Here is a 23,434-nt window from a genome sequence, read left to right as displayed (position 1 = left end):
TTGGGACCAAGGTGTGAGGAGGGAATCTGCAATTCCTTGCTACACAGAGCGCTGGCAACTTCTGACAGGCTGTTTTGGGGCTATGGGCTGCCTCGGGTTGTTGCTGTTACAAGGAAAAAGGGTTCCCCTGCCCACCGCCTCCCAGCCACTGGGCTAATTCCTGGCAGGAAACTTGCAAACTGAGTTTAACGAGTTAGGATCAGCAGAGGGTAGAGGAAGGCCCTGGCAGATGTGGGGTCTATCTAGAAGAGGACAGGAGTTATCAGGGCCTCTGGCCACTGTGCTGGGCCTTTGCCTGTACAATTGTTTCTCAAGCAGTCGTGTCCCTGTGGCTGTGGTGCGCCTGTGTGCACTTTCTCCCTCCACCTGGAGCATGGGCTGACACCGGAGGAAAGGAAAAGACAGAGTCAGACAGGGTAAGTGGGGGTCCCTCCCCTCTTCTCTAACAGGGCTGGATTGAGGGCCTCTGGCTGGGGAGGTTGGGGGTGGAGATCCAGGAGCAATAACAGAGGAAGGGCAGGGCCTGCCCCATCACCTGAATTCCAGAGATGCCAGTGTGCACTGAAGTCCCAGGCAAGGCGTGCCCAGGACCGGATCCTGGATGGTGGTGAGGGACAGAGCTGGAAGGGAGACTACAGGGAAGGATAAAGGAAAGAAGACAGAGCCATGACACAGTCAACTTACAGAATGGCTGAGAGTCAAGGCTCCTGGGCTGGTTTCCTGGCTATTCCACACACGCCAAGACCTAGAGAGAATTTCAGAGCTGGAGGGGACTCCACAGATTATTTGATTTGAGATTGAAGAACCTAGAAACCAAACAAGGAAATATCATATGGTTACTTTGGTATCTGACACAGCCATGACACCAATTGCTAGTGTAGACACAATAGCTATGTGTCTTTTTGCAGGAGCCTGGGGAGGGGCCATGGTGCCAATGTACTTATTGGGGAGACTGGAGAAGCCGCTTCTCCTCCTGTGCTGCGCCTCCTTCCTACTGGGGCTGGCTTTGCTGGGCATAAAGACGGACATCACCCCTGTTGCTTATTTCTTTCTCACATTGGGTGGCTTCTTCTTGTTTGCCTATCTCCTGGTCCGGTTTCTGGAATGCGGGCTTCGGTCCCAGCTCCAATCAATGCAGACTGAGAGCCCAGGGCCCTCAGGCAATGCACGGTGAGTTAAGGGGTGGGCATCAGAAGAGGAATACACCTTGGGCCCATCCTCCCTCCCTCTCTCCCTGTAGTCTCTGAGGCATAGAGTCTCTGGTTTCCTCTGTCACTGGCATCAGCGGGAGGAGGGGTCAGAGGCCAACACAGGATCTTTTGCCCGTAGCAGACAAAAAAAAGGGAAAAAGGGCTTCTTTCATGGAAGCCACCAATGGCCTTATTTCTCTTCCCTCAGGGACAATGAAGCCTTTGAAGTGCCAGCCTATGAAGAGGCCGTGGTGGGACTGGAATCCCAGAGCCGCCCCCAAGAGTTGGACCAACCACCCCCCTACAGCACTGCTGTGATACTCCCAGCACCTGAGGATGAACAACCTAGCCATCCAGAGGGGTCCAGGAGAGCCGGACTGGAACAGAGGCGAATGGCCTCAGAGACTATGGCCCAGGAAGGAAGCCCTGAAAGAGCTCCAATCAGCCTTCGGCTTCGGGGACCACGGGCTGTGTCCACTGCTCCTGATCTGCAGAGCTTGGGGGCACTCCCCAGATTAGAGCCCCTGACTCCACCCCCTGCCTATGATGTCTGCTTTGGTCAACCTGATGATGATAGTGTTTTTTGTGAAGACAACTGGGCACCCCCTTAAACGACTCTCCCAAGATTTCTCTTCTCTCCACACCAGACCTCGTTCATTTGACCAACATTTTCCAGTGCCTACTATGTGTCAGAAACAGTGTTTCTGGCTGAATATCATAAATGGGGACTTGGACCCTGAGGAAAGTCAGGCCACGGTAAGCCCTTCCCAGTTGAGATGTGGGTGGCATAATTTGAGTCTTCTGGCAACATTTGGTGACCTACCCCATATCCAATATTTCCAGCGTTAAATTGAGGATGAGGTAGGGAGGTGATCCAGAGAAGGTGGAGAAGGAAGACGTAACCTCTGAGTGACGGCTATTGCTTCTGTTCCAGGTGCTGTTCGAGCTGTTAGATCCCTTAGGCTTGCCAGCTTTGTGAGTTATTATTGAAAAATGAGGATTCCAAGAGTCAGAGGAGTTTGATAACGTGCACGAGGGTACACTGATAGTAAATAACATTAACTCCTCATCCCAAAGCCTATTGTGTTTTCAACACAAGATAATAGGAAGCCAAGCCACGTGCATGTCTCCCAATCCCTGTCTAGGGACAGCTGCTGGTGCAGGGTGGAAGACTTCCTATAAACAGAATGGGGGACCAATTGTGTCTACAGAGGGGGTGGGCTGAGCATGGGCACGCATGTCCCCAGCCTCCTGGACGAGCAAACTCAGTCAACGCTCTGGTGATCCTTGCTCCGCATGGGTAGCAGTGTCTGTGCCTCTCCTGCCCAGGTGCTAGAGAGCAGTCCCCAGTGCAGGGTCCCCAATGTATTTGAAAACAGTGGAATCAGTGGCCCTAGGTGGAGGGTGGGTATGAAGGCCAGAAAGAGTGAAACATGTGAGCTTTCTGGCCAGGAGATTCCCTCTTGAATCATCCATATGAAGCCCCGGGGCCACTTGCGCAGCGTCTCTAATAGCTTCTTCCTCACTCCTGCGCTCTGACCGCTAGACTTTCACCCCAGCCGCCGGTCCGGATTCCTGAGATCCCAATATTGAGCACCAGGTTTCCTGGAATTGTGTGCTGCGGCTGTGATGTAGGTTTCGGTCGCAGGAAGCTGCTAAACCATAGCTGACGCCCCCTCCTAAGCCAGCCTTCCTTCCCCGCGCGGGTATCTGTCCAGCACCTTGTCGCGCTCTCAGTCTCCTCCGCAGCCTGGCCCCAACCGTTCAACTTCAATAAAGCAAAACTCCAGCCACACAAGTCTCCGTGAAGTTATCGCCATAGGCCGGCCAGGGGGCGGGAGAGGTACCGGGGTGATTTCCGCGGGAACCGATAACCAATCGGATTCCCAGGCCGAACGGAGCACACCCGCCCGCACTCGCTCTTTCCCCGCCCTTTGCCCCGCCCCGCTCCTTCTCCTCCCTTTGTCTTTCCGCCGAGCTCCCCACTTCACCCCATTGGCCCGCGCGGCCGCCGCTAGAGCTCTGCGCCTGCGCACGCACCGGGCGGGAGGACGCGGTGGCCTGGCGTGGGGGCGCGGCAGGGCGCAGGCGCAGGCGCAATGTGTGTCCGCGTGTGGGGGAGGGATGTGGGCGAGGCTACGGCCCCCGGTTTGTTTGGGCTGTGGGCGGTGCACAGTGCAGAGCCCGGGAAAAGCGGGAAATGGCGGCGCCGAGCGCAGGGTCTTGGTCTACCTTCAAGCACAAGGAGCTGATGGCCGCTGACAGGGGACGCAGGTAAGTAAGGAACAGTCTTAGGGCTACTAAGGGAGGGTCCAGGGAAGGGGAACGTGGGCCCCAGGCGTGCGGCCCTGCAGCCCCCTCCCCTCGGAGCCCCGGAAAGCAGCCTTGTCCGCGCTTCCTGCCAAGGGTGGGAGGCCCCGCCAAGCAGTTCCGAGCCTGACTGCGCAGGGGCCCGCGGGCGGACCTCTTGGCCTTGTCCCTCGTGGAAGAAGACTGCCCTAGCCTCCCTTTGTTCAACCCACGAGTGTTCTAAATAAGGGGAGCTCCTTGCAGTCCTGCCCACTCTTGGCTTCTCTTGAAGATTCTTCATCCTTTCCTCTGGCTCCCTTATGAGGGAGACTATAAAAAGACTGTACTCTGCCCCCTTAAAAACCGCCGAGACCTTCTGCAGACCTCGGTGCTCTGCCTGATGTGCATTTGATTTGTATCGACTGTATCGTGATCTGCATGGCTTTGCATACAATCACCAGATTTTTGAAGAAGTCAGTACAGGGTTTGGAAATTGAGTACTTTTGGCAGAACAGGGGGGTTCCTGTGGCTCCAAGTGTCCATGCCTCTGCCCCGGTCTTTCCATTTCATGGCAGGCATCACCCAGGAGAACATTGTAATGCCTCCCGCTCGAGACTGAAGATTAAGGTCTTCGCAAAGGGAACCTGCAGAAGGACACAGAATTAAGACGTAGGAACTCCCGTGGTGCCCTTCACCCCTCCTCCCCTTCCAGTTGTGTCCTGAAATTCTAAATGATTGGAAACTTTTGTAATGTTCACGTTTAAGACTCTCATACTATGGAGTAGAGGAAGGAGCGGGTGTGCAGAGTGGTTGATGCTTCAGATTAAAACTAAAGAGTTGATTGAAAATTCAAGTCTGGAACTCGAGAGAGTTAAGAACTGTAAGTCAGTAAGTTGCAAGTATGGGTGAGATTGTCTAGGGAAAGGATCTTTGAAGGGGCGTCCCTAATGGAACATCAACATTAAGGGGAGGCCAAAGGCCCTCTAAAGAAAACAGGAATTGGGTAGGCAGAGAGAAGACTCCCAGGTGCTGTCATGGAAAAAGAGGAAGAGAACAATTTAAGGAGCGAATACTACTGGTAAACTCATGGAAGAAATCTGCTGCACCATTAGTTGGTATCCCAGCTGCAGTGTTATATGTGATCGTTATTACTGCTTTGATGTATTCGAAAGTGATTCATTCTTAAATGGATTTTTTTATTTGTATAGCTTTTTTTCTTATAGCCGGTTTTTACTGAAAGTCTGGGGTAATGGAAATATGACAGTAAAAATAAGGAAAAATGGAGTTTCAGACTCACTTTTCCAAACCTCAGATTCATTGACTGCTTCCAACCCACTTTGTCTGCTTTAGGATCCCACCTGCTATCTTAGGTCTCTCAGTTCCTCCAGGATCCTGCTCTTCCCTCTTCTAACTATAAATCTCTCACCCAATAACATCTCCAAGCCAAGTGCATCCATTCCACAGATGTGTGGTATTTCACTGATTGTAAGATACACATTTTTCCCCTCCCCTTTTTTTTTTTTTTTTTTTAGATATAGTCTTTGCTCTGTCATCCAGGCTGGAGTGCAGTGGAATAATCTCAGCTCACTGCAACCTCCATCTCCCAGGTTCAAGCGATTCTCCTGCCTCAGCCTCCCCAGTAGCTAGGACTACAGGCATGCACCACTACACTCAGCTAATTTTTTGTATCTTTAGTAGAGACAGGGTTTCACCATGTTGGCCAGGCTGGTCTCAAACTCCTGACCTCTGGTGATCTATCCACCTCAGCCTCCCAAAGTACTGGGATTACAGGCATGAGCCACCGTGCCCGGCCTCCCTTCCTGTTTTAACACCTTAGAAATCAGGATGCATTTTAGAGTAGGTTTTGAAGTTATAAACTGAAGTTACTATATCTTCACTGCTATCAGGTGCCGCCCTTCCTGTTGTCACATATTTGGAAAATGTGACTTGGCAGGCTAGAGAACTCTGGATTTATGTAAAGTAGGCATGTAGATGACATATATTGGCAATAGGATTATTTTAGTTTATAAGCAGAAGCTGATCTCTTTGCAAGCCCGTGGCAAAATTAGCTGGAGGTGACAGCACATGCCTGTAGTCCCAACTACTTGGGAGGCTGAAGCAGGAGGATCACTTGAGTCCAGGAGTTCTGGGCTGTAGAGTGCTGTGCCAGTCACGTGTCCACACTAAGTTCAGCATCAGTGTGGTGATGTCCTGGGAGCCAGGGTCCACCAGGTTGCCTAAAGAAGGGTGAACCAGCCCAGGTCAAAAGCTGGGCAAGTCAAAACTCCTGTGCTGCCCTGTAATGCGGTCATACCTGTGAAGAGCCGCTGCACTCCAGCCTGGGTGGCATAGTGAGACTCTGTCTGTTTTAAAGTAAATAGATAAGTACCTACCCACTGTGACTTTCTGTCATACTTCCTGCTTATCCACATCTTAACGGGATTCTGATAATTTCTAGTGCCATTTTGTCACTGGAACTTAAAGTTTTAAAAAAACATGTAATTATATGTTTATATCATTAGTGAAAGAGAGTTAGTGTCAGCCTCATTTATTTTCTGTTAAAGCCATTGGCTTGAGTTTTTGTCATAGCGTTGTTTTAGCCCTCATCCAAGATCATTATAAACTTCCATCACTTTCACCAGCTTAAATAATGTGAGATGATTTCTGAAATAGTTCTCTTAACTAAAATTGGTCTATCAGAGAAGTATTTCTTCTCATAAATATGTATGCTTGGGGGTATTATTTTGCTTAAGATAGACATTTCCCTCCCCTAGTCAGACCATTCATCTCAGATGATCTCAGCTGAACATAAACTATAAGGAATTAGACATTATTTTCTTATGATCAATGCGTTACTGCTTAGTACGTCTTTGATTTAACCAGATTCAATAAATATGCATAATCTTCGTTATTAGAAGTCTTATTCTTTTTCGTTCTTTCTATTCATGCCTCTTCCACTCCACTCTTCTGTGCCAAATTGTGTACTTGACAGCCTTTCCCTCTACCTTTTATCTGTAGGATATTGGGAGTGTGTGGCATGCATCCTCACCATCAGGAAACTCTAAAAAAGAACCGAGTGGTGCTAGCCAAACAGCTGTTGTTGAGTGAACTGTTAGAACATCTTCTGGAGAAGGACATCATCACCTTGGAAATGAGAGAGCTCATCCAGGTATCTGGAGGCAAAAGAGAGAAGATAAATTGATCATAGGGGTGGGAACAGAGCATGACAAAATATTAAAAGGATGTCGTATCTTTATCCTTTTTTTTTTTTTTTTTGAGACGGAGTCTCGCTCTGTCACCCAGGCTGGAGTGCAATGGCGCGATCTTGGCTCACTGCAGCCTCTGCCTCCCAGGTTCACATGATTCTCCGGCCTCAGCATCCCAAGTAGCTGGGACTACAGGCGGGTGCCACCACACCTGGCTAATTTTTTGTATTTTTAGTAGAGATGGGGTTTCACTGTGTTAGCCAGGATGGTGTCAATCTCCTGACCTCATGATCCACCTGCTTCAGCTTCCCAAAGTGCTGGGATTACAGGTGTGAGCCACCACACCCAGCTGGATGTTGTACGTTTCTAAAGAAATGGAAATGCCCTTCTACCATAGAGCATTTGACAGAAATGATATAAATTCAAGAATAACAGGAAAGACTTCACCTAAACATATCTTTTCCTGTAAAAAGAATTATTGAGAGGAATGAGGACACTACTAGGAAGCTCATGTGGAGAAATAGAATTATAGGTAGAGAAGTAAATATGATTCCATGTTTTATTCTTGTGTCTTAGGCCAAAGTGGGCAGTTTCAGCCAGAACGTGGAACTCCTCAACTTGCTGCCTAAGAGGGGTCCCCAAGCTTTTGATGCCTTCTGTGAAGCACTGAGGGAGACCAAGCAAGGCCACCTGGAGGATATGTTGCTCACCACCCTTTCCGGGCTTCAGCATGTACTCCCACCGGTATGAAGCTTTAGTCATATGGGGTGTTGGGAAGGAAAGTTTGACTGGAAAGCAATTTGTAAGTCAGAGTGAGGGAGACTAGATTTTGTTGTATTTGGAGCGGACCACCTCCCTAAGGTCTGTCATCATGAGTTTTGATTTCTTACAGTTGAGCTGTGACCACGACTTGAGTCTCCCTTTCCCGGTGTGTGAGTCCTGTCCACTTCACAAGAAGGTCCGCCTGTCGACAGGTGAGAATTGATGGACTAAAAGGGGTCCCAGGCCAGGCGCGGTGGCTCACGCCTGTAATCCCAGCACTTTGGGAAACCGAGGCAGGTGGATCACCTGAGGTCAGGAGTTCAAGACCAGCCTGGCCAACATGGTGGAACCCCGTCTCTACTAAAAATATAAAAACTAGGTGGGCATGGTGGTGGGTGCCTGTAATCCCGGCTACTCGGGAGGCTGAGGCAGGAGAATTGCTTGAACCCAGGAGGTGGAGGTTGCAGTGAGCCAACACAATGCCGCCACACTCCAGCCTTGGCAACAGAGTGAGAGTCAGTCTCAGAAAAAAAAAAGGAGGGGGGTGTCCCACATCCCAGTTTGACTTCTTTCTTGTCTGGTATCTGGCTTTGCCCTAACATGAGCCTTTTTTTTTTTTTTTTTTTTTTAAAGAAATGGGGTCTTGTTCTGTCACCCAGGCTGGAATGCAGTGGCACCATCATAGCTCACTGCAGCCTCGAACTCCTGGGTTGAAGGGCTCCTCCTGCCTCAACCTCCCAAGTACCTGGGATTACAGGTGCATGCCGCCACACCTAGTTCCTTTTTAAATTTTTTGTAGAGAAGGAGTCTCACTTTGTTACCCAGGCTGGTGTCAAAGTCCTGGCCTCAAGTGATCCTCCTGCCTTGGCCTCCCAAAGTGCTGGGATTATAGGCATAAGCCACCACGCCCAGCTGAGACATACTTTATACTGGGAACAGTTGTCAGTGAATTTGTTAAGGGCTAGTAGGACAGTTTAGGCAAGAGGTTGTTTTTGTTTTTTTGTTTTTTGTTTTTTTTTTTTCCCCCTCTTATGATGGAGTCTTGCTCTGTCGCCCAGGCTGGAGTTCAATGACGCGATCTCGGCTCACTGCAAACTCTGCCTCCTGGGTTCAAGCGATTCTCCTGCCTCAGCCTCCTGAGTAGCTGGGATTACAGGTGCACGCCACCATGCCCAGCTAATTTTTTGTATTTTTAGTAGAGACGGGGTTTCACCGTTTCCTGACCTCGTGATCTGCCTGCCTCGGCCTCCCAAAGTGTTGGGATTACAGGCATGAGTCACCGCCTAGGCAGGGTATTATAAATAGGTGGTCCCATTTCCTTTCCACCCCAGATAACAGTTTTTATGATAACTGGCCCTTTGAGTAGCATGTATATAGGCAGGAAGTTCATGCTCAATTGGGCTTTATAAAGCTGAAAGAGAAAAGACTATATTTGGGGCCACCAGCCTGCTGATGGAGCAGCCTAGTGATTGGAGCAAGACTTTACCAGCTAGCCCATTTAGTCATTCAGCCAGTTGAGCATCTGCTACATGCAAGTTATGTGCAGAGAATCCTTTAGTGAGCTAAAACTAAGAGTCTCTGCCCTCATGAAGCCTACAGGTTTGGGGAGTGAGTGAGACCATTATATATCAAAACCTGGTTCCAAGAGATGTCTGAAGTTACAATGACATATTAAGATTGATGGTTAAGTTAAATACTAGTTTTTTGGTTTTCTGTCTATACCACAGATACTGTGGAACACTCCCTAGACAATAAAGATGGTCCTGTCTGCCTTCAGGTGAAGCCTTGCACTCCTGAATTTTATCAGACACACTTCCAGCTGGTGAGTTTTTGCATAATGACAAGAGGAAGAGAGTTGGGAAATTAGACACCCTTCCAGGGAACCTGAACTTAGTTTGCATGTACATTTCCTTTCTGCCTTATTAGTCAGAAAGTTGTTACTGGCTAAATGCCTTATGTGAGCATTTGTCTATTTTTACCTGCTGGGGGTTAGGAAGAAAACTACGATGTTTTTGTTTTCTTGAAATGTCTAATCTAATCTAGCCAGGGAATCTTGTGTCATCGAGATGCTCATCCTCTAACTGGCCTCTCCTCCCCAGGCTTATAGGTTGCAGTCTCGGCCTCGTGGCCTAGCACTGGTGTTGAGCAATGTGCATTTCACTGGAGAGAAAGAACTGGAATTTCGCTCTGGAGGGGATGTGGACCACAGTACTCTAGTCACCCTCTTCAAGCTTTTGGGCTATGACGTCCATGTTCTGCGTGACCAGACTGCACAGGTACCCGAGGCAGGAAAAACTGATGTGTAAATTAGAGGACTGCACAACACTTTGGGACCAGGGACATCTTTTGCTCTTGTGCCTGCTGGGATATGTCTTAAAAGTTGGTCTACTCTACTTACATTTTTATTCACTCTGTTCTGCCTCTCACCTTGCAATCTAGTAGAAAGAATTAGGGCCAGCCAGCCATTTTAGTGTTGACATCTCAGGTTGTGGTTTCATAAAGTAATAATAGTCCACAGTTGGGTTCTCACTTTTTTTTTTTTTTAAAGACAGAGTCTAGCTCTGTCACCCAGGCTGGAGTGCAATGGCATGATCTCAGCTCACTGCAACCTCTACCTCCCAGGTTCAAGCGATTCTCCTGCCTCAGCTTCCTGTGTAGCTGGAACTGCAGGCGCGCACCACCATGCCCGGCTAATTGTTGTATTTTTAGTAGAGACAGGGTTTTGCCATGTTGGCCAGGCTGGTCTGGAACTTCTGACCTCAGGTGATCCGCCCCCATCTGCCTCCCAAAGTGCTGGGATTATAGGTGTGAGCCACTACGCCTGGCTGGGAAGTATTCTTCATAGTTATGTAACCACAAGTCATATCATAGGGTGGATTGTTTTTGGACCAGATTGCTAGAAATTGTGAGCATTTTCATTATGGGCTGTTCCTCATTAACCTCAGTTACTGTACTGCACAACTGACTTTGTGACCTTTAGGGTTTCTATTTTGCAATCAATAATGGCCTATTTGTAGATTCATATTCACTCTTTATTTTTATTCCAGAATAATAGAACTTTCTTAAACTTGCTTTGAGGTTGTCAGTGGTGAAATTAAAATTTCTAGGAGATTCATTTTGATCTGTTGGGATAGAGGATCTTTGTTTTCCATTCAGCATTGTCTGTAGTCTTCATTTCTCTTTCTCAGCTGCCCTCCTGTGAGAATAATTATGTATTTACTATGTTTTTGGCTAGGCTGGTTTCATCCACAGGTACTTGAGTGTTGTCCTTTACATGCTGTTTTTACCAGTTTCCCCATTGTAGCACATGCAATGTAGTTAAATCCACCCTTGCTTTAAAGCCACGGCAGGAACAGCTGCTTCAGTCCTCAAGTATTCAGGTAGTTTATATGCTTTCCTGAGAAGTCTGCTGGGCATAAAGAGACAAAGGGCAGATACCATCCGTAATTCCTACAGAAGGTCACTTAACAAAATGTGCGCTATGTGTGTTTTCTTAGAGGTTTTGGTCTAGCCATTTATTTTACTAGAAATCTATTATGTCTTGGTTTTTCAATTTGTATGCAGCTGATAAAGGATCCTAGATGTCTAATAGTTAAAGGTGTAATACTGAGCCACTAAGTCAGCTATATACTGCTGTTTTTTCAGAGACTGTCAGTAGATTTGGTGAGTTGATGAGCCCACTTTCTAAATACCATTTCCGTTTATGCTAAGCCTGATGCATATTCAGTGACCTATTGGATTCTAATTCTTTGGTCAAATTGCTCTATAACTGGAATTGAGTAGAGTTGAACTTCGAGCACCTTATGATGGGGGACTATGTGAGCTGCCACAGATTTGTTTAAAGATCAGATGAGGGAGTTTTGACATCAGCAGAAAAGGAAATGTGTCCTCTTATATTCCTAAGGACTAAACAAGATTAGAGAAAGTATCTTCTGTCATAGCTAAGAAGAAATGCCTAGGTAGATATGATCAGAAGGATAAATGGAGGAGGCAGGACTTAAGCTGGCCTTGAAGGATAGAAGTTACTAAAGCAGAGAGGAGTGGTGAAGCCACCCTAGGCAGGGAGAACAGTATGTGGACAAGAAATGTGTGTGTTATAAACCAGGTAGTTGCAGTGGGTGTCATAATTTGGTGCACTGGGCATCTGCACAGAATACTCTCTTCCTGGTGGGATCTCGCTAGAGACTCAACTCATTTATCATATAGCTGTTTGGCAAGCAAAGAAACAGAACCAAAAAAAATAAGATCCTCTTTTCTTTTCCTTATCAAATCTTTTTTACTTGAGAGAGGAATTCCATTTAAAAACAGGAAATAGTAGAATTAGTCTTAGAGACTCCTCTTCCCCGACAGTGCTGCATGAGCATGGGCATTCTCCCTGCCCTAATTTTTTCACTTTTCTCTGTTACCAACTTTTGATTGCATCTACTTCATGAAGTTACTAGTTCTAGAATTATGATTGACCCTATGTTAGGAAACGAGGTGCTCTTCAAAGTGGAAATTTTCTTTTACCACATGTATTGTTTTTTTTTTTTTTTTAGCTTGCATTTGGGTCACAGACCGCTTTGAAAATGTAGGGACAAGCTATAGGTCATCCCTGGAAAATGCAGCTGCCCGTAGAATTTAGCATATAATTTCAGAGGGTTCACAAGTTACTCTCTTCACATGTCCCCCAACCCCTAGCTAAAAATACACTTAGGAGTTAAGAACCCTGCTATTTATAGAAGTACTGTAATTTTATCAAAAACAAATCTGCAGATCCTATTTTAAGCTATTCTACTTGTGGAAAAATTCCTCCAAATGTCTAATCCCCATTTATTGAATGGTTGAGTCTTACTAAGTTTGGTTACAAAGTGCGTGTATTCTGTTTTTGGACGTTGTTTTCTATTTACTGACCTAATCTCACTAAATGCAAAATGGTCGTGATTCAGTGCGCAGGTGTATAATTTTTGTTTTCTTCTTTGAGCAAAATTAACTTCTTTAACTATTCAATGTTAAAATTCTATTAGCGTCAGCTCCAGAGGAACATTCACAGTTATGTATTCTCTTGAAATTATATTTTCTTGGAAGAATTTTTTTGATTATCTGTCATTACCTTAAGATTTCTATCATTATTGTTGGCTTCTACTTAGAAAATACACGTACTTTTCAACACCAATCTATTTCTAGTTATATTGCAGACTTTCAAATATTTTATATAATTGCATCTCAATTATCTACAAACAGAAGTATTCCGAACAGATAAATTAGTAGCTCTCAAACTTTAACATATCAGAGCCTCCCGGAGGACTTGTTAAAACACATTTTGCTGGGGCCTAAGATTTCACTTTTTTTTTTTTTTTTTTTTTTTGAGATGGAGTCTCGCTCTGTCTCCCAAGCTGGAGTTCAATGGCCCGATCTCGGCGGCTCACTACAACCTCCGCCTCCCGGGTTCAAGCGATTCTCCTGCCTCAGCCTCCTGAGTAGCTGGGACTACAGGCGTCCGCCACCACCCCCGGCTAATTTTTGTATTTTTAGTAGAGACAGGGTTTCACCATATTGGCCAGGCTGGTCTCGAACTCCTGACCTTGTGATCCGCCTGCCTCGGCCTCCTCAAAGTGTTGGGATTACAGGCGTGAGCCACCGCGCCCAGCCCAATTTCACGTTTTTTACAAGTTCCTGGGTGATGCTGCTCTTGCTGCTTTAGGGGCCACACTTTGAGAGCTACTGCAGTGTGTTATACAAGTGTGCTTTTTATTTTGGCAGTGTGTGTGATTAAATATATGTGTTTTAATTCTTCCACCCAGATAATTTATTTTCATTACAATTTTATTCAAGTTTATAATAAAATGAACTTGTTTTCTCTCTGCCCCATCTCAGATAGAAGACCTAGACATCGTGAATTATAGAGGGAGGCATAGGTTTAGGCATAGGTTTAAAAATGTGTGCCCAATTATTATGCTCTTTAGGTACACAATATAACTTTCTGACGGATGGACCAGATGCTTAAGGTAATGGTCTTCATGTATACAACTTAGTGCAAGATAAACAAGATTCTCCAGGCATGGTGGCACATTCCTATGGTCCCAGCTACTCTAGAGGCTTAGGCAGGAAGATTCCTTGAGCCCAGGAGTTCTAGGCTGTAGTGTGCTATGCTGATCAGGTGTCCAAACTAAGTTCATCATCAATATGGTGACCTCCTGGGAGTGGGGGACCACCGGCTTGCCCAAGGAGGGGTGTACCAGCCCAGGTCAGAAATGGAGCAGGTGAAAACTGCTGTACTGATCAGTAGTGATCTTGCACCTGTGAATAGCCAGTATGCTCAAGCCCGGGCAACATAGCGATATCCTGTCTTTTAAAAAAATAAATACGGCCGGGCGCGGTGGCTCAAGCCTGTAATCCCAGCACTTTGGGAGGCCAAGACGGGCGGATCACGAGGTCGGGAGATCGAGACCATCCTGGCTAACACGGTGAAACCCCGTCTCTACTAAAAAAATACAAAAAACTAGCCGGGCGAGGTGGCGGGCGCCTGTAGTCCCAGCTACTGGGGAGGCTGAGGCAGGAGAATGGCGTGAACCCGGGAGGCGGAGCTTGCAGTGAGCTGAGATCCGGCCACTGCACTCCAGCCTGGGCGACAGAGCGAGACTCCGTCTCAAAATAAATAAATAAATAAATAAATAAATAAATAAACAAACAAACAGGAACAGAGAGTTCTTAAGTTGAACTACAATATTGACCGGTAATAGATTTCTTTGAGAAAAATACTCTTTATTAGACGTGTACATTGTAATAACAGCAGATTTTTTGCAATGTGTCCCAGACACAGCGATTGGTTTTTGGGTTTTTTTGGTGGTTGTTTTTTTTGAGACAGGGTGTCTCTCTGTCACCCAAGCTACAGTGCAGTGGTGCAATCACGGCTCACCGCAGCCTCGACTTCCTAGGCTCACGTGATCCCTCCACCATAGCCTTTAGGGTAGCTGGGACTACAAGCATGCACCACCATGCCTGGCTAATTTTTTTTTTTAATGGAGTCTTGCTAGGTTGCCCAGGCCAAGTCCTTTGTCATAATATCTCATTTTAATCTTCACAAACTTAAGAGAAAATGTCCTCATAATTTTTTTTTATAAAGTGAAAATTGGAGTCTCAAGGGTCTGAGTAAGTTGTTCCGACTCATGAAGCCAAGGTTCAAACCTAGATCAATCTGACCCTAGGGCCTGTGTATGTAATTACTGCCCTGTATAGAATCCTCCTTTATAGCGCGCTCTTGCTGAAACAAAGCGTTTTATACAGACATCATCACTGTCTTTCGAATACTTAGAATCTTAGACAGAAGACAACATTACAAGTATTGCTATTCTCTACTATCATGATGCTGTCACAGAACAGTTTATTGTAGCTGAATATGCATATTTACATATTCATAGCTACACTTTGAGTCACGCTTATGCCGTTTATATACAAGGGCACTTGCTCTAATGAAGGATCTGGTTATGAACAGGGCATTAATCAGAGTTGACCAACTCATGATTAGCTTCTTTAGTAACTTGTTTTAATCCAGGAGCTCTTTGCCTGTCTCAGTACGTCTGAATCTGTATTCAGAATATTGTGTCTGAACTCACATGCGTTTTTCTGGTGAGTCCATAGCTTTCTTCAGTCTCTCCAAAGGTCTCTTCTTTTATCGTTGACCACAGGAATATACAGAAAGCATTTTATCTTCTAATAGCTTAGGGTTTCAAAAAGAAACCAAAGTGTGATGCTTATATTGGTGCTGACTCTAGTGCACAACACTAAACACTCCTTTCTTTTAGGAAATGCAAGAGAAACTCCAGAATTTTGCGCGGTTACCTGCACACCGAGTTACGGACTCCTGCATCGTAGCACTCCTCTCGCATGGTGTGGAGGGCGCCATCTATGGTGTGGATGGGAAACTGCTCCAGGTGCGGATACCATAGTGGAAGCCAGCTGTTGAAACCAGGCTGCTTCACCTCCTGCCTGCCGTCTGTCCCGTGATGGCGACTGTTGCATGTATAGGACTTCAGGAGGCCCCACCCAATGCTTAACCTCCCTTCTTCCTTGTTTCTTTCTGGCAGCTACAAGAGGTTTTTCGACTCTTTGACAACGCCAACTGCCCAAGCCTACAGAACAAACCGAAAATGTTCTTCATCCAGGCCTGCCGTGGAGGTGAGTGCCCTGGCAGACCAGCACCTGGGTGGTGGCTCCTGGGCGGCCTCCCACCAGCTCTTACTTTCCTGTTTGCTCCTCTCAGGTGCTATTGGATCCCTTGGGCACCTCCTTCTGTTCACTGCTGCCACCGCCTCTCTTGCTCTGTAAGTGTCTCCCAATGCATGGGGTGTGCTGGGACTTGGGCAGCCCATGGCTCTCAGGCTGGTCAGCTCTCCGTGCACCACCATATCCTGTTCTCAGGACTCTTTTATCAGTGTCTTTGCTTTCCTTTCTGAGAACTCTTACTTTTCTCTGCTTTATTAACGCCGGTGCCCTTTTTTTGGTTACTCATTCCAGTTATGGATTTCTGATCTGTCTTTTCCCCGTCCTTCTTATTTTATCTCCTTTCTTTCACTCTTTCTCCTTTTCACTTGTTCCATATACTTCACTTTTACCTACACTTCGCTCTTGCCTCCTTTCTTCTTACCATTCATGGGTCATGCAGGATAGCAGAACAGAATCCGTGTTGGCCTTTGACTCTTCCTTTTCCATGAGCGGCTGCTGCCCCTCTTTTCTCATGCAGTTTGTTTTACTCCTTTAAGAGCCAGGACTGCAGGACGAGGATTAAAAGACACATAGGCATGCTTCTCATCCTGGAGGAAAATAATAGTAATTACGAGCCCTAACTTTGGAGTCAAATTCTGACTTCACCATTTACTAGTTATGTGAAGTTAAGTTAAATGGCATCCCTCCATCTCAGTTTGCTCAATATAAAATGAAAATAGTCCTTGTACCTACTTCATAAGGTGCTTGTGATGGTTAAATGAGATTATGCATTTAAGGGCTTACATAGCTCGGTACCTGGCTCACAGCACATCCACAAAATATGCCAGCTGTAACTCTTAAAACACGATCAGTGCCATAAAGGGCTTATAGTTTGCTTCAAAGGTCGCTTTGTCCAAACATTCAAATAATTACTGTTTTAATCTCTCGTGTGGCCAAATGTAAATAGCTAATACTATTGTCATCCTGATCTGATATTACCTCAGAATATAGTCTGTTGAGATCCTGCATCATGACTCAGACTACAGCAGTTACTGCCCCAAAAGCAGAAGGAAATGTGGTCTCTCTAAGGAGCAGACCAGTTACTCAGGAAAATAAAGTAAATATACATGAAGTAGCTTAAGATTAGTTCACAGGCCTCATGTAAGCAAGGGTGAAATTAGCAAGGTACAAACTGTACTTAGAAAGGAGTATGCAGTAAGAGTAGATCATTTTAAGTGAGGGTAGTTTAAAGAGATTTTGTGGATAGGATACGGCTTCATTTGTACCTGGAGTAATTTGATTTACATAGTTGTAGAGTAGTATCTAGAGTCTGTCATGGGAAGGAAACAATACAACATGATAAGCACACTGAGATTCAAAGGGCATGTTGTGCCTCCCCTCCTCCCAAACCAGTGCTCGGATCTGATTTTAAAACAGCATCTGTGTGAGTATGTGAGATGTGGCTGGTCATAACAAAGTAGGTTCACCTCATTTCAAACCTTTAGTCATAACTGAGATTTTGGACGTCAGCCGGTAAAAGTAAGGAACAGTTGGGAGCTTAAGTAAGAAATAATGTGATGAATTTTTTTTCCAGGAAGGCTGCTGTGGAGGGGGCTGCACTAAGGAAAGAGGTTATGGGGCACAAACTTCACTTTTCATTCCCTGCTCTATCCCCAGGCCCAGGGCCCTGCCTGACGCATGGTAGCACTTATAAATGTCGAATGAATGGATGAAAATTAATCTGCCTGAAAAACTGTAGGTATTACGTAAAAAACAAATATGAGAATATAGTGACAAAAGAACCAATGGCATTTATTGATTGGTGGATCTGTGATATAAAGGTGAGAGAGGAATTCTCCTTTCTCTTTAGCTTAGCCTGTTTCCTTTAGGCGTCTTTACTAACAAAATGACAGTTAAATGGTCATTTTCTCCTCCTATATCCAGGGATTTAATACCCTATTGGATCTGGATAAGGAGTAATTGCTCTTTCTTGGAGTAATCTGAATTTTTGACTCTGTCTCTCTAACTTTTCTGAAATTAAATCCTTCAAGGAATGACCAGTAGCCAATTGTTCCTTTGAAAATTTGAGTTCACCTGTCTTCCTGCTGTATTTGGTTAATATAATTAATGTCTATAAAAAGCTCCACCCCCCTGCCCCAGTCAGCTTCTAAACTAGAGTGTAAGCTCTATGATGGCAGGAATTTTCTCTTCACTTTATCCCTAGGCCTTAAAGTAAGACAGTGCCCAACACATGGCAGTTGCTTGACAATTTTTATTAAGTCTGTGCTTTGGTCCTTTTCCACCCCAATTCTTAAAGCTTCCCATCTTTCTTAAGCTCCTTCATGTTGCGTGGATCAGGAAGTACTGTAATAGAGCATACTCTTACTTTTTATGTGTTGACCTGAGAGTCCTCCCTATCTGTCTTTCCTACTGACAGCACCCCTGCCCACACCCAAAATGAAACAACATCATCAAAAATAAGAGTCTGTCTTGGGATACATAAGGCCTGTATCAAGAGCAAGGATCTGCTCAGGGTATGTTGAGAAAGTACTGCTGAAGTTGAATATGGATGATCTTTTTAAATTTTCTGGGAGAACGTAGTCAAATTCTCCCCATTTTAAGTTTTTCCCTCTTAAAATTTTCATAAGGCCAGGTGTGGTGGCTCATGCCTGTAATCCCAACACTTTGGGAGGCCAAGGCAGAAGGATCACTTGAGGCCAGGAGTTCAAGGCAAGTCTGGTCAACGTCGCAAGACCCCATCTCTATTAAAAAAAAAAAAAAAAGATTTAAAAAGTTATTTTAAGAAATAAAATAAAAATTTTTTTTCTTAAATCTTGGATGCTTGCTGTAATTTATCTTATGAAATTAACAAATAGTGCTTCAAAGATATCAAAACCACCTTGGAAACAACTGATCATACTTAGTTTTATTATTTTTTTGGTAGGTAGTTTGAGGTTGTGATTTTTATGTAGCATACTTATGGTAACTGTATTTGTTATTTATTACCTTGTTTTTTCTTGTTTATGTAATTAAATATATCAATATTTTATTATGTATTGTAATAAAAAGCACTGTGACTCCCAGGCATACTGTTAATCAAACAAGTGTGTTGTGGACTTAGATGATTTTCAGTTCCATTTACAAGGAGTATTTGATTTGGCATTTTCCCTGTCTTACACAGAACGGGAACTGCTCCAACCACACAGATATGCATGTGCTTGAGCGTGGTGCCTGGTGTGTATGAGGCATCCCCTGAGTAACAGATGCATGCTGGGAGAGTAATTTTTATTATTTATTTATTTATTTGTTTATTTATTTTTAGTTTATCAGCCATAGGTTGGAGGCAACAGCTGGAAATGGCTCTTCCCCTTCAAGGTTGTAGGAAATGTGGGCTTGCCTGTGACAGGCCCAAGAGAGACAGAAGAAGTAACATCTTTGTCCACTCTGTCTGCCTTTGTTACAGATGAGACTGATCGCGGGGTTGACCAACAAGATGGGAAGAACCACGCAGGATCCCCTGGGTGCGAGGAGAGTGATGCCGGTAAAGAAAAGCTGCCAAAGATGAGACTGCCCACGCGCTCAGACATGATATGCGGCTATGCCTGCCTCAAAGGTACTTTGAGTTCCAAAAGAGTCGAGTCATACCTCATTTTATTGCACTTTGCTTTATTATGCTTTGCAGATACAGGTTGAGTATGCCTTATCTGAAATGTTGGGACCAGAATTTTTTTGGTCCCAGATTTTGGATTTTTTTGGTTTTTTGGATTTTGGAATATTTGCATTATACTTACTAGTTGAGTGTCCCATATCCAAATATTCTAAATTTAAAATGCTCCAGTGAGCACCTTCTTTGAGCATCATGTTGGCACTTGGAAAGTTTCAGATTTTGAAGCATTTCAGATTTTTGGATTTGGGATGCTCAGCTGCTTTTTACAAATTGAAGGTTTGTGGCAGTCCTCCTTCAAGCGTCTAAAATCAGCACCATTTTTCTATTGGCATGCCTCTGTTAGCATTTTTCAGCAATAAAGTATGTTTTAATTACAGCACATGCATTTTTTAGACATAATATTGTTGCACACTTAATAGACTGTAGGATAGTGACCGTAACTTCCATACACACTGGGAGACCTGAAAACTTGTATGACTTGTTTTATTGCCATATTCACTTTCTTGAGCTGGTCTGGAAACAGACCTACAGTATCTCCAAAGTATGCCAATAATTCAAAAGAGTGTACCCTCCTAGACTTGGATTCTTCATGCTGGGTTCTCTGACTCGGGAGGGTGCAGATGCCATGGCCGAGTCTAGTTTGGGAAGTCCAGCTGTGTGATGGCATTCACACCGTGATTAATGCCCTTTTGGTTGCAGGGACTGCCGCCATGCGGAACACCAAACGAGGTTCCTGGTACATCGAGGCCCTCGCTCAAGTGTTCTCTGAGCGGGCTTGTGATATGCACGTGGCCGACATGCTGGTTAAGGTGAGCCGGCGGGCTCCGTGACCCCTGTGCGTCTCCACAGTGCTCTACTTTCCTTCTCCCTTGAATGCTCTTTCATAGTCCGTCTCCCCTTCCCGTCGTGCTGCTCTCATGAAGCCCGAGATTCTCAGACTTGGGCCTGTTGGTTCTGCCCCTCCAGGTGAATGCACTTATCAAGGATCGGGAAGGCTATGCCCCTGGCACAGAGTTCCACCGGTGCAAGGAGATGTCTGAATACTGCAGCACTCTGTGCCGCCACCTCTACCTGTTCCCAGGACACCCTCCCACATGATGCCACCTCCCCATCATCCACGCCAGGTGTAAGCCACTGGACCACAGGAGGTGTGATAGAGCCTTGGATCTTCAGGATGCACAGTTTCTGTTCTGCCCCCTCAGGGATGTGGGAATCTCCCAGACTTGTTTCCAGTGCCCATCATCTCTGCCTTTGAGTGTGGGACTCCAGGCCAGCTCCTCTTCTGTGAAGCCCTCTGCCTGTAGAGCCAGCCTTGATCGGACCTATTGCCAGGAATGTTTCAGCTGCAGTTGAAGAGCCTGACAAGTGAAGTTGTAAACACAGTGTCATTATGGGGAGAGGGCATATAACTTCCCCATATTTGTGTTCAGTTCCAGCTTTTGTAGATGGCACTTTAGTAATTGCTTTTATTACATTAGTTAAGATGTCTGAGAGATCATCTCCTATCTTTTATTTCATTCATATCCCCCACCCTTTTTGTCCTAGAGTGAGAGTTTGGAAGGTGTCCACATTTAATGTAGACATTATCTTTTGGCTCTGAAGAGGCAAACATGACTAGAGACACACTTTGCTGCAATGTGACTAGAGACACACCTTGCTGCAGTGTGCAGAAGCGGCCTGTGCGTTCCCTTCAGTACTGCAGGGCCCCCCAGTGGAAGGACACTCTTGCCTCGTTTGGGCTCAAGGCTCCACAGCCTGTCAGCCGACATTGCTTTGCATCTGTACCTTATTGATCTTTGCCCATGGAAGTCTCAAAGATCTTTCGTTGGTTGTTTCTCTGAGCTTTGTTACTAAAATGAGCCTCGTGGGGAGCATCAGAGAAGGCCAGGTGTGTTTCCCTAGACTCTATAACTCTCTCTCTCTCTCTGTCTCTCTCTCTCTCTCTCTCTTCCTGCACTCTGCTTCGGTATTAAACTCTACTTTGATATTATGTGGCCTTTATTTCAGTGCTATACGTGTCATTTTTCAATCTAGAAACCTTTATCCCTGCTTATCTGAAACTTCCCTGTTCTTTAAGACCTTTTAAAAAAAAAAACAAAAAATCTTTCTTCTTCCAGTCTATTCTCCACATAACAGTAGTTTTGGTTTTTAATTTTTTTTTTTTTTTTTTTTTTTTTTTTTTTTTTTTTTTGTTATTTGGTGTTTTTTGGTTTTTAAGGCAAGTTCTCACTATGTTTCTCAGACTGGTTTCGAACTCCTGGCCTCAAGCCATCCTCCCGCCTCAGCCTCTCAAATAGCTAGGACTACAGGTGTGAGCCACCACGCCTGGCCAGGTTTTGGTTGTTTAAATATAAATCTGATTATGTCACCCCCCTGCTTAGAACCCTTCTGCTTTCTATTACACCTCACTTAAAATTTAAACTTCTCACCTTCGTTTATGAGAACTGGTTCTTGCCTTCCCCTTGAACCTCATTAAATGGTGATTTCTTGCTAAGCTCCAGCCCGAGTGGTCTCCTCAGCTTCTAATTTTGTGCTCTTTCCTGCCCTCTTCCTTGGCCTTCTCATCTCTCCACCCCCACCACTCTTGACTCAGGTGGTGTCCTTATTCCTCAAGTCTTGACCGTTCCCGGGCCCTTCAGTCCCTGAGCAGTCTACTCCTGCATCTGTCACCACATCTTGTCTATTCCCCTCATTGCACTTATTGCAGTTTATATGTATGCTACTTCTAGTTGTTCATTTCTGTCTCCCCTACCAGGCTGTAAATGAGGGCAGAAACCTTGTTTGTTTTATTCATCATCACGTACCAAGTGCTTGGCACATAGTGGGTCTTCAGTAAATGTTTGTTGAATAAAAGAGGGAAGAAGGCAAGCCAACCTTAGCTGCAATCCTACCTTTTGATAAAATGTTCCTTTTGACAATATACACAGATTATTATGTGTACTTTGTTTTTCCATGTGTTTTGCTTTTATCTGCTGGCATTTTTAGCTCCTTGAAGACATTTCATGTGTGAGATAACTTCCTTCACATCTCCCATGGTCCCTAGCAAAATGCTAGGCCTGTAGTAGTCAAGGTGCTCAATAAATATTTGTTCTGTGAGCTGGGTGGTTGGAAGCCTTGCTGCCAAGTCCTGCCTTTGGGTCGACATAGGATGGAAGTATTTGAGTGAGATAACCTTTCCACTCCCACTGCCAGGATTTTGTATTGCCATCAGGTGCCAAATAAATGCTCATATTTATTACTGTTGTGTGCTCAATATCTGTTTCTGTAGATACTCAGTCCTCTGAAGTCCACAGATTTTGTTTCCTTAGCCCCTTACAGTGCAGCCTTCCTCACCACCTCACAAGGCATACCCAGACCTGAAAACCCCTTCTTATTTTGCTGCCATGGTCCTGTAAATATAGGCAAGTGTGGGTCCATCTCAGTTGGCCTAGTCCTGGGATTTCTCATAGATGAAATGGAAGTCATTAGCAACCAGTGCTCGTTCTTGGTTACTTAGACTATGAGATGTAGGCTGCCATAACAGATTGGGCTGGAATAGAAGGATGGGAGAGTGAAGGTAGTAAAATTCCATTTCTTACCTGGTTGCATTTAAGGTCTTCTAGAGTGGGCATAGATTGTAAGAGAATTCTAATGCGGCATAGAAGAGATCAAAGCAATGGATTTGTGTAAGTTGGGATATTTTGGGGGTGCGTTGTATCTAAAGGATATGCCTGAGAGGTAAGTGCAGGTGCAGGTGGGCCATGGAAGTTTGCAAGAGATGGAATGTTCTGTAGGTACTTTCTACAGAAGTTTTAGTAGGAAACAAAACTTTTTTTTAATTTTTTTAAACATGGTTTCACCATGTCGGCCAGGCTGGTCTTTAACTCCTGTCCTCAAGTGATCAGCTCGCTCTGGCTTCCCAAAGTGCTAGGATTATAGGTATGAACCACCACACCCAGCCAGAAAGAAAACTTTTTTGTTTGGTAGGAAACAGCTGTGGGAGCTGGAAACATTGTTGAGTGATAGAAGGGAATGGCTGTCTAGGAAGAGCAGAAGGGGACCGAGGTGAACTGAAGCACCTCGGCAAATAGAGCAGAATTTGGTACAGAACACTGGAGACAAAAGGGTGTGAAAAATGGACTGAAACTGGTCGATTG

The 23,434-nt window shown here is 45.2% G+C and overlaps 2 protein-coding genes across 7 annotated transcripts; both read left to right on the top strand.

Moving 5' to 3' along the window:
- The first annotated feature begins 327 nt into the window (after positions 1-327).
- On the top strand, positions 328-2,985 carry LOC105471185 (transmembrane protein 139). 2 transcript variants are annotated; one of them, XM_011723547.3, is made up of 3 exons: positions 328-416; positions 909-1,170; positions 1,399-2,985. In XM_011723547.3, exons 2-3 carry the CDS (start codon positions 926-928, stop codon positions 1,799-1,801), a joined length of 648 nt encoding a protein of 215 aa, XP_011721849.2. In that variant the 5' UTR covers positions 328-416; positions 909-925; the 3' UTR covers positions 1,802-2,985. The 2 variants fall into 2 exon arrangements, with proteins under 2 accessions (XP_011721849.2, XP_011721845.2); XM_011723543.3 differs by lacking the exon at positions 328-416 and having other exon boundaries at positions 804-1,170.
- Positions 1,783-22,533, top strand: LOC105471186 (caspase 2). 5 transcript variants are annotated; one of them, XM_071094320.1, is made up of 12 exons: positions 3,378-3,464; positions 4,055-4,148; positions 6,498-6,648; positions 7,262-7,429; positions 7,578-7,659; positions 9,175-9,269; positions 9,547-9,723; positions 15,232-15,360; positions 15,514-15,604; positions 19,095-19,244; positions 19,998-20,107; positions 20,265-22,533. In XM_071094320.1, the coding sequence occupies exons 3-12, from the start codon at positions 6,517-6,519 to the stop codon at positions 20,394-20,396; spliced, it is 1,266 nt and encodes a 421-aa protein (XP_070950421.1). In that variant the 5' UTR covers positions 3,378-3,464; positions 4,055-4,148; positions 6,498-6,516; the 3' UTR covers positions 20,397-22,533. The 5 variants fall into 5 exon arrangements, with proteins under 5 accessions (XP_070950420.1, XP_070950422.1, XP_070950423.1 ...); XM_071094319.1 differs by lacking the exons at positions 3,378-3,464; positions 4,055-4,148 and adding an exon at positions 1,783-1,946; XM_071094318.1 differs by lacking the exon at positions 4,055-4,148 and having other exon boundaries at positions 3,315-3,464.
- Positions 22,534-23,434: the final 901 nt, after the last annotated feature.

This window comes from Macaca nemestrina, chromosome 4, assembly GCF_043159975.1.
Source record: "Macaca nemestrina isolate mMacNem1 chromosome 4, mMacNem.hap1, whole genome shotgun sequence".
NCBI lineage: Eukaryota > Metazoa > Chordata > Mammalia > Primates > Cercopithecidae > Macaca > Macaca nemestrina.
The sequence above is the reverse complement of the archived record's forward strand: the minus strand, read 5'-3'. Positions and strand labels throughout refer to the sequence as shown.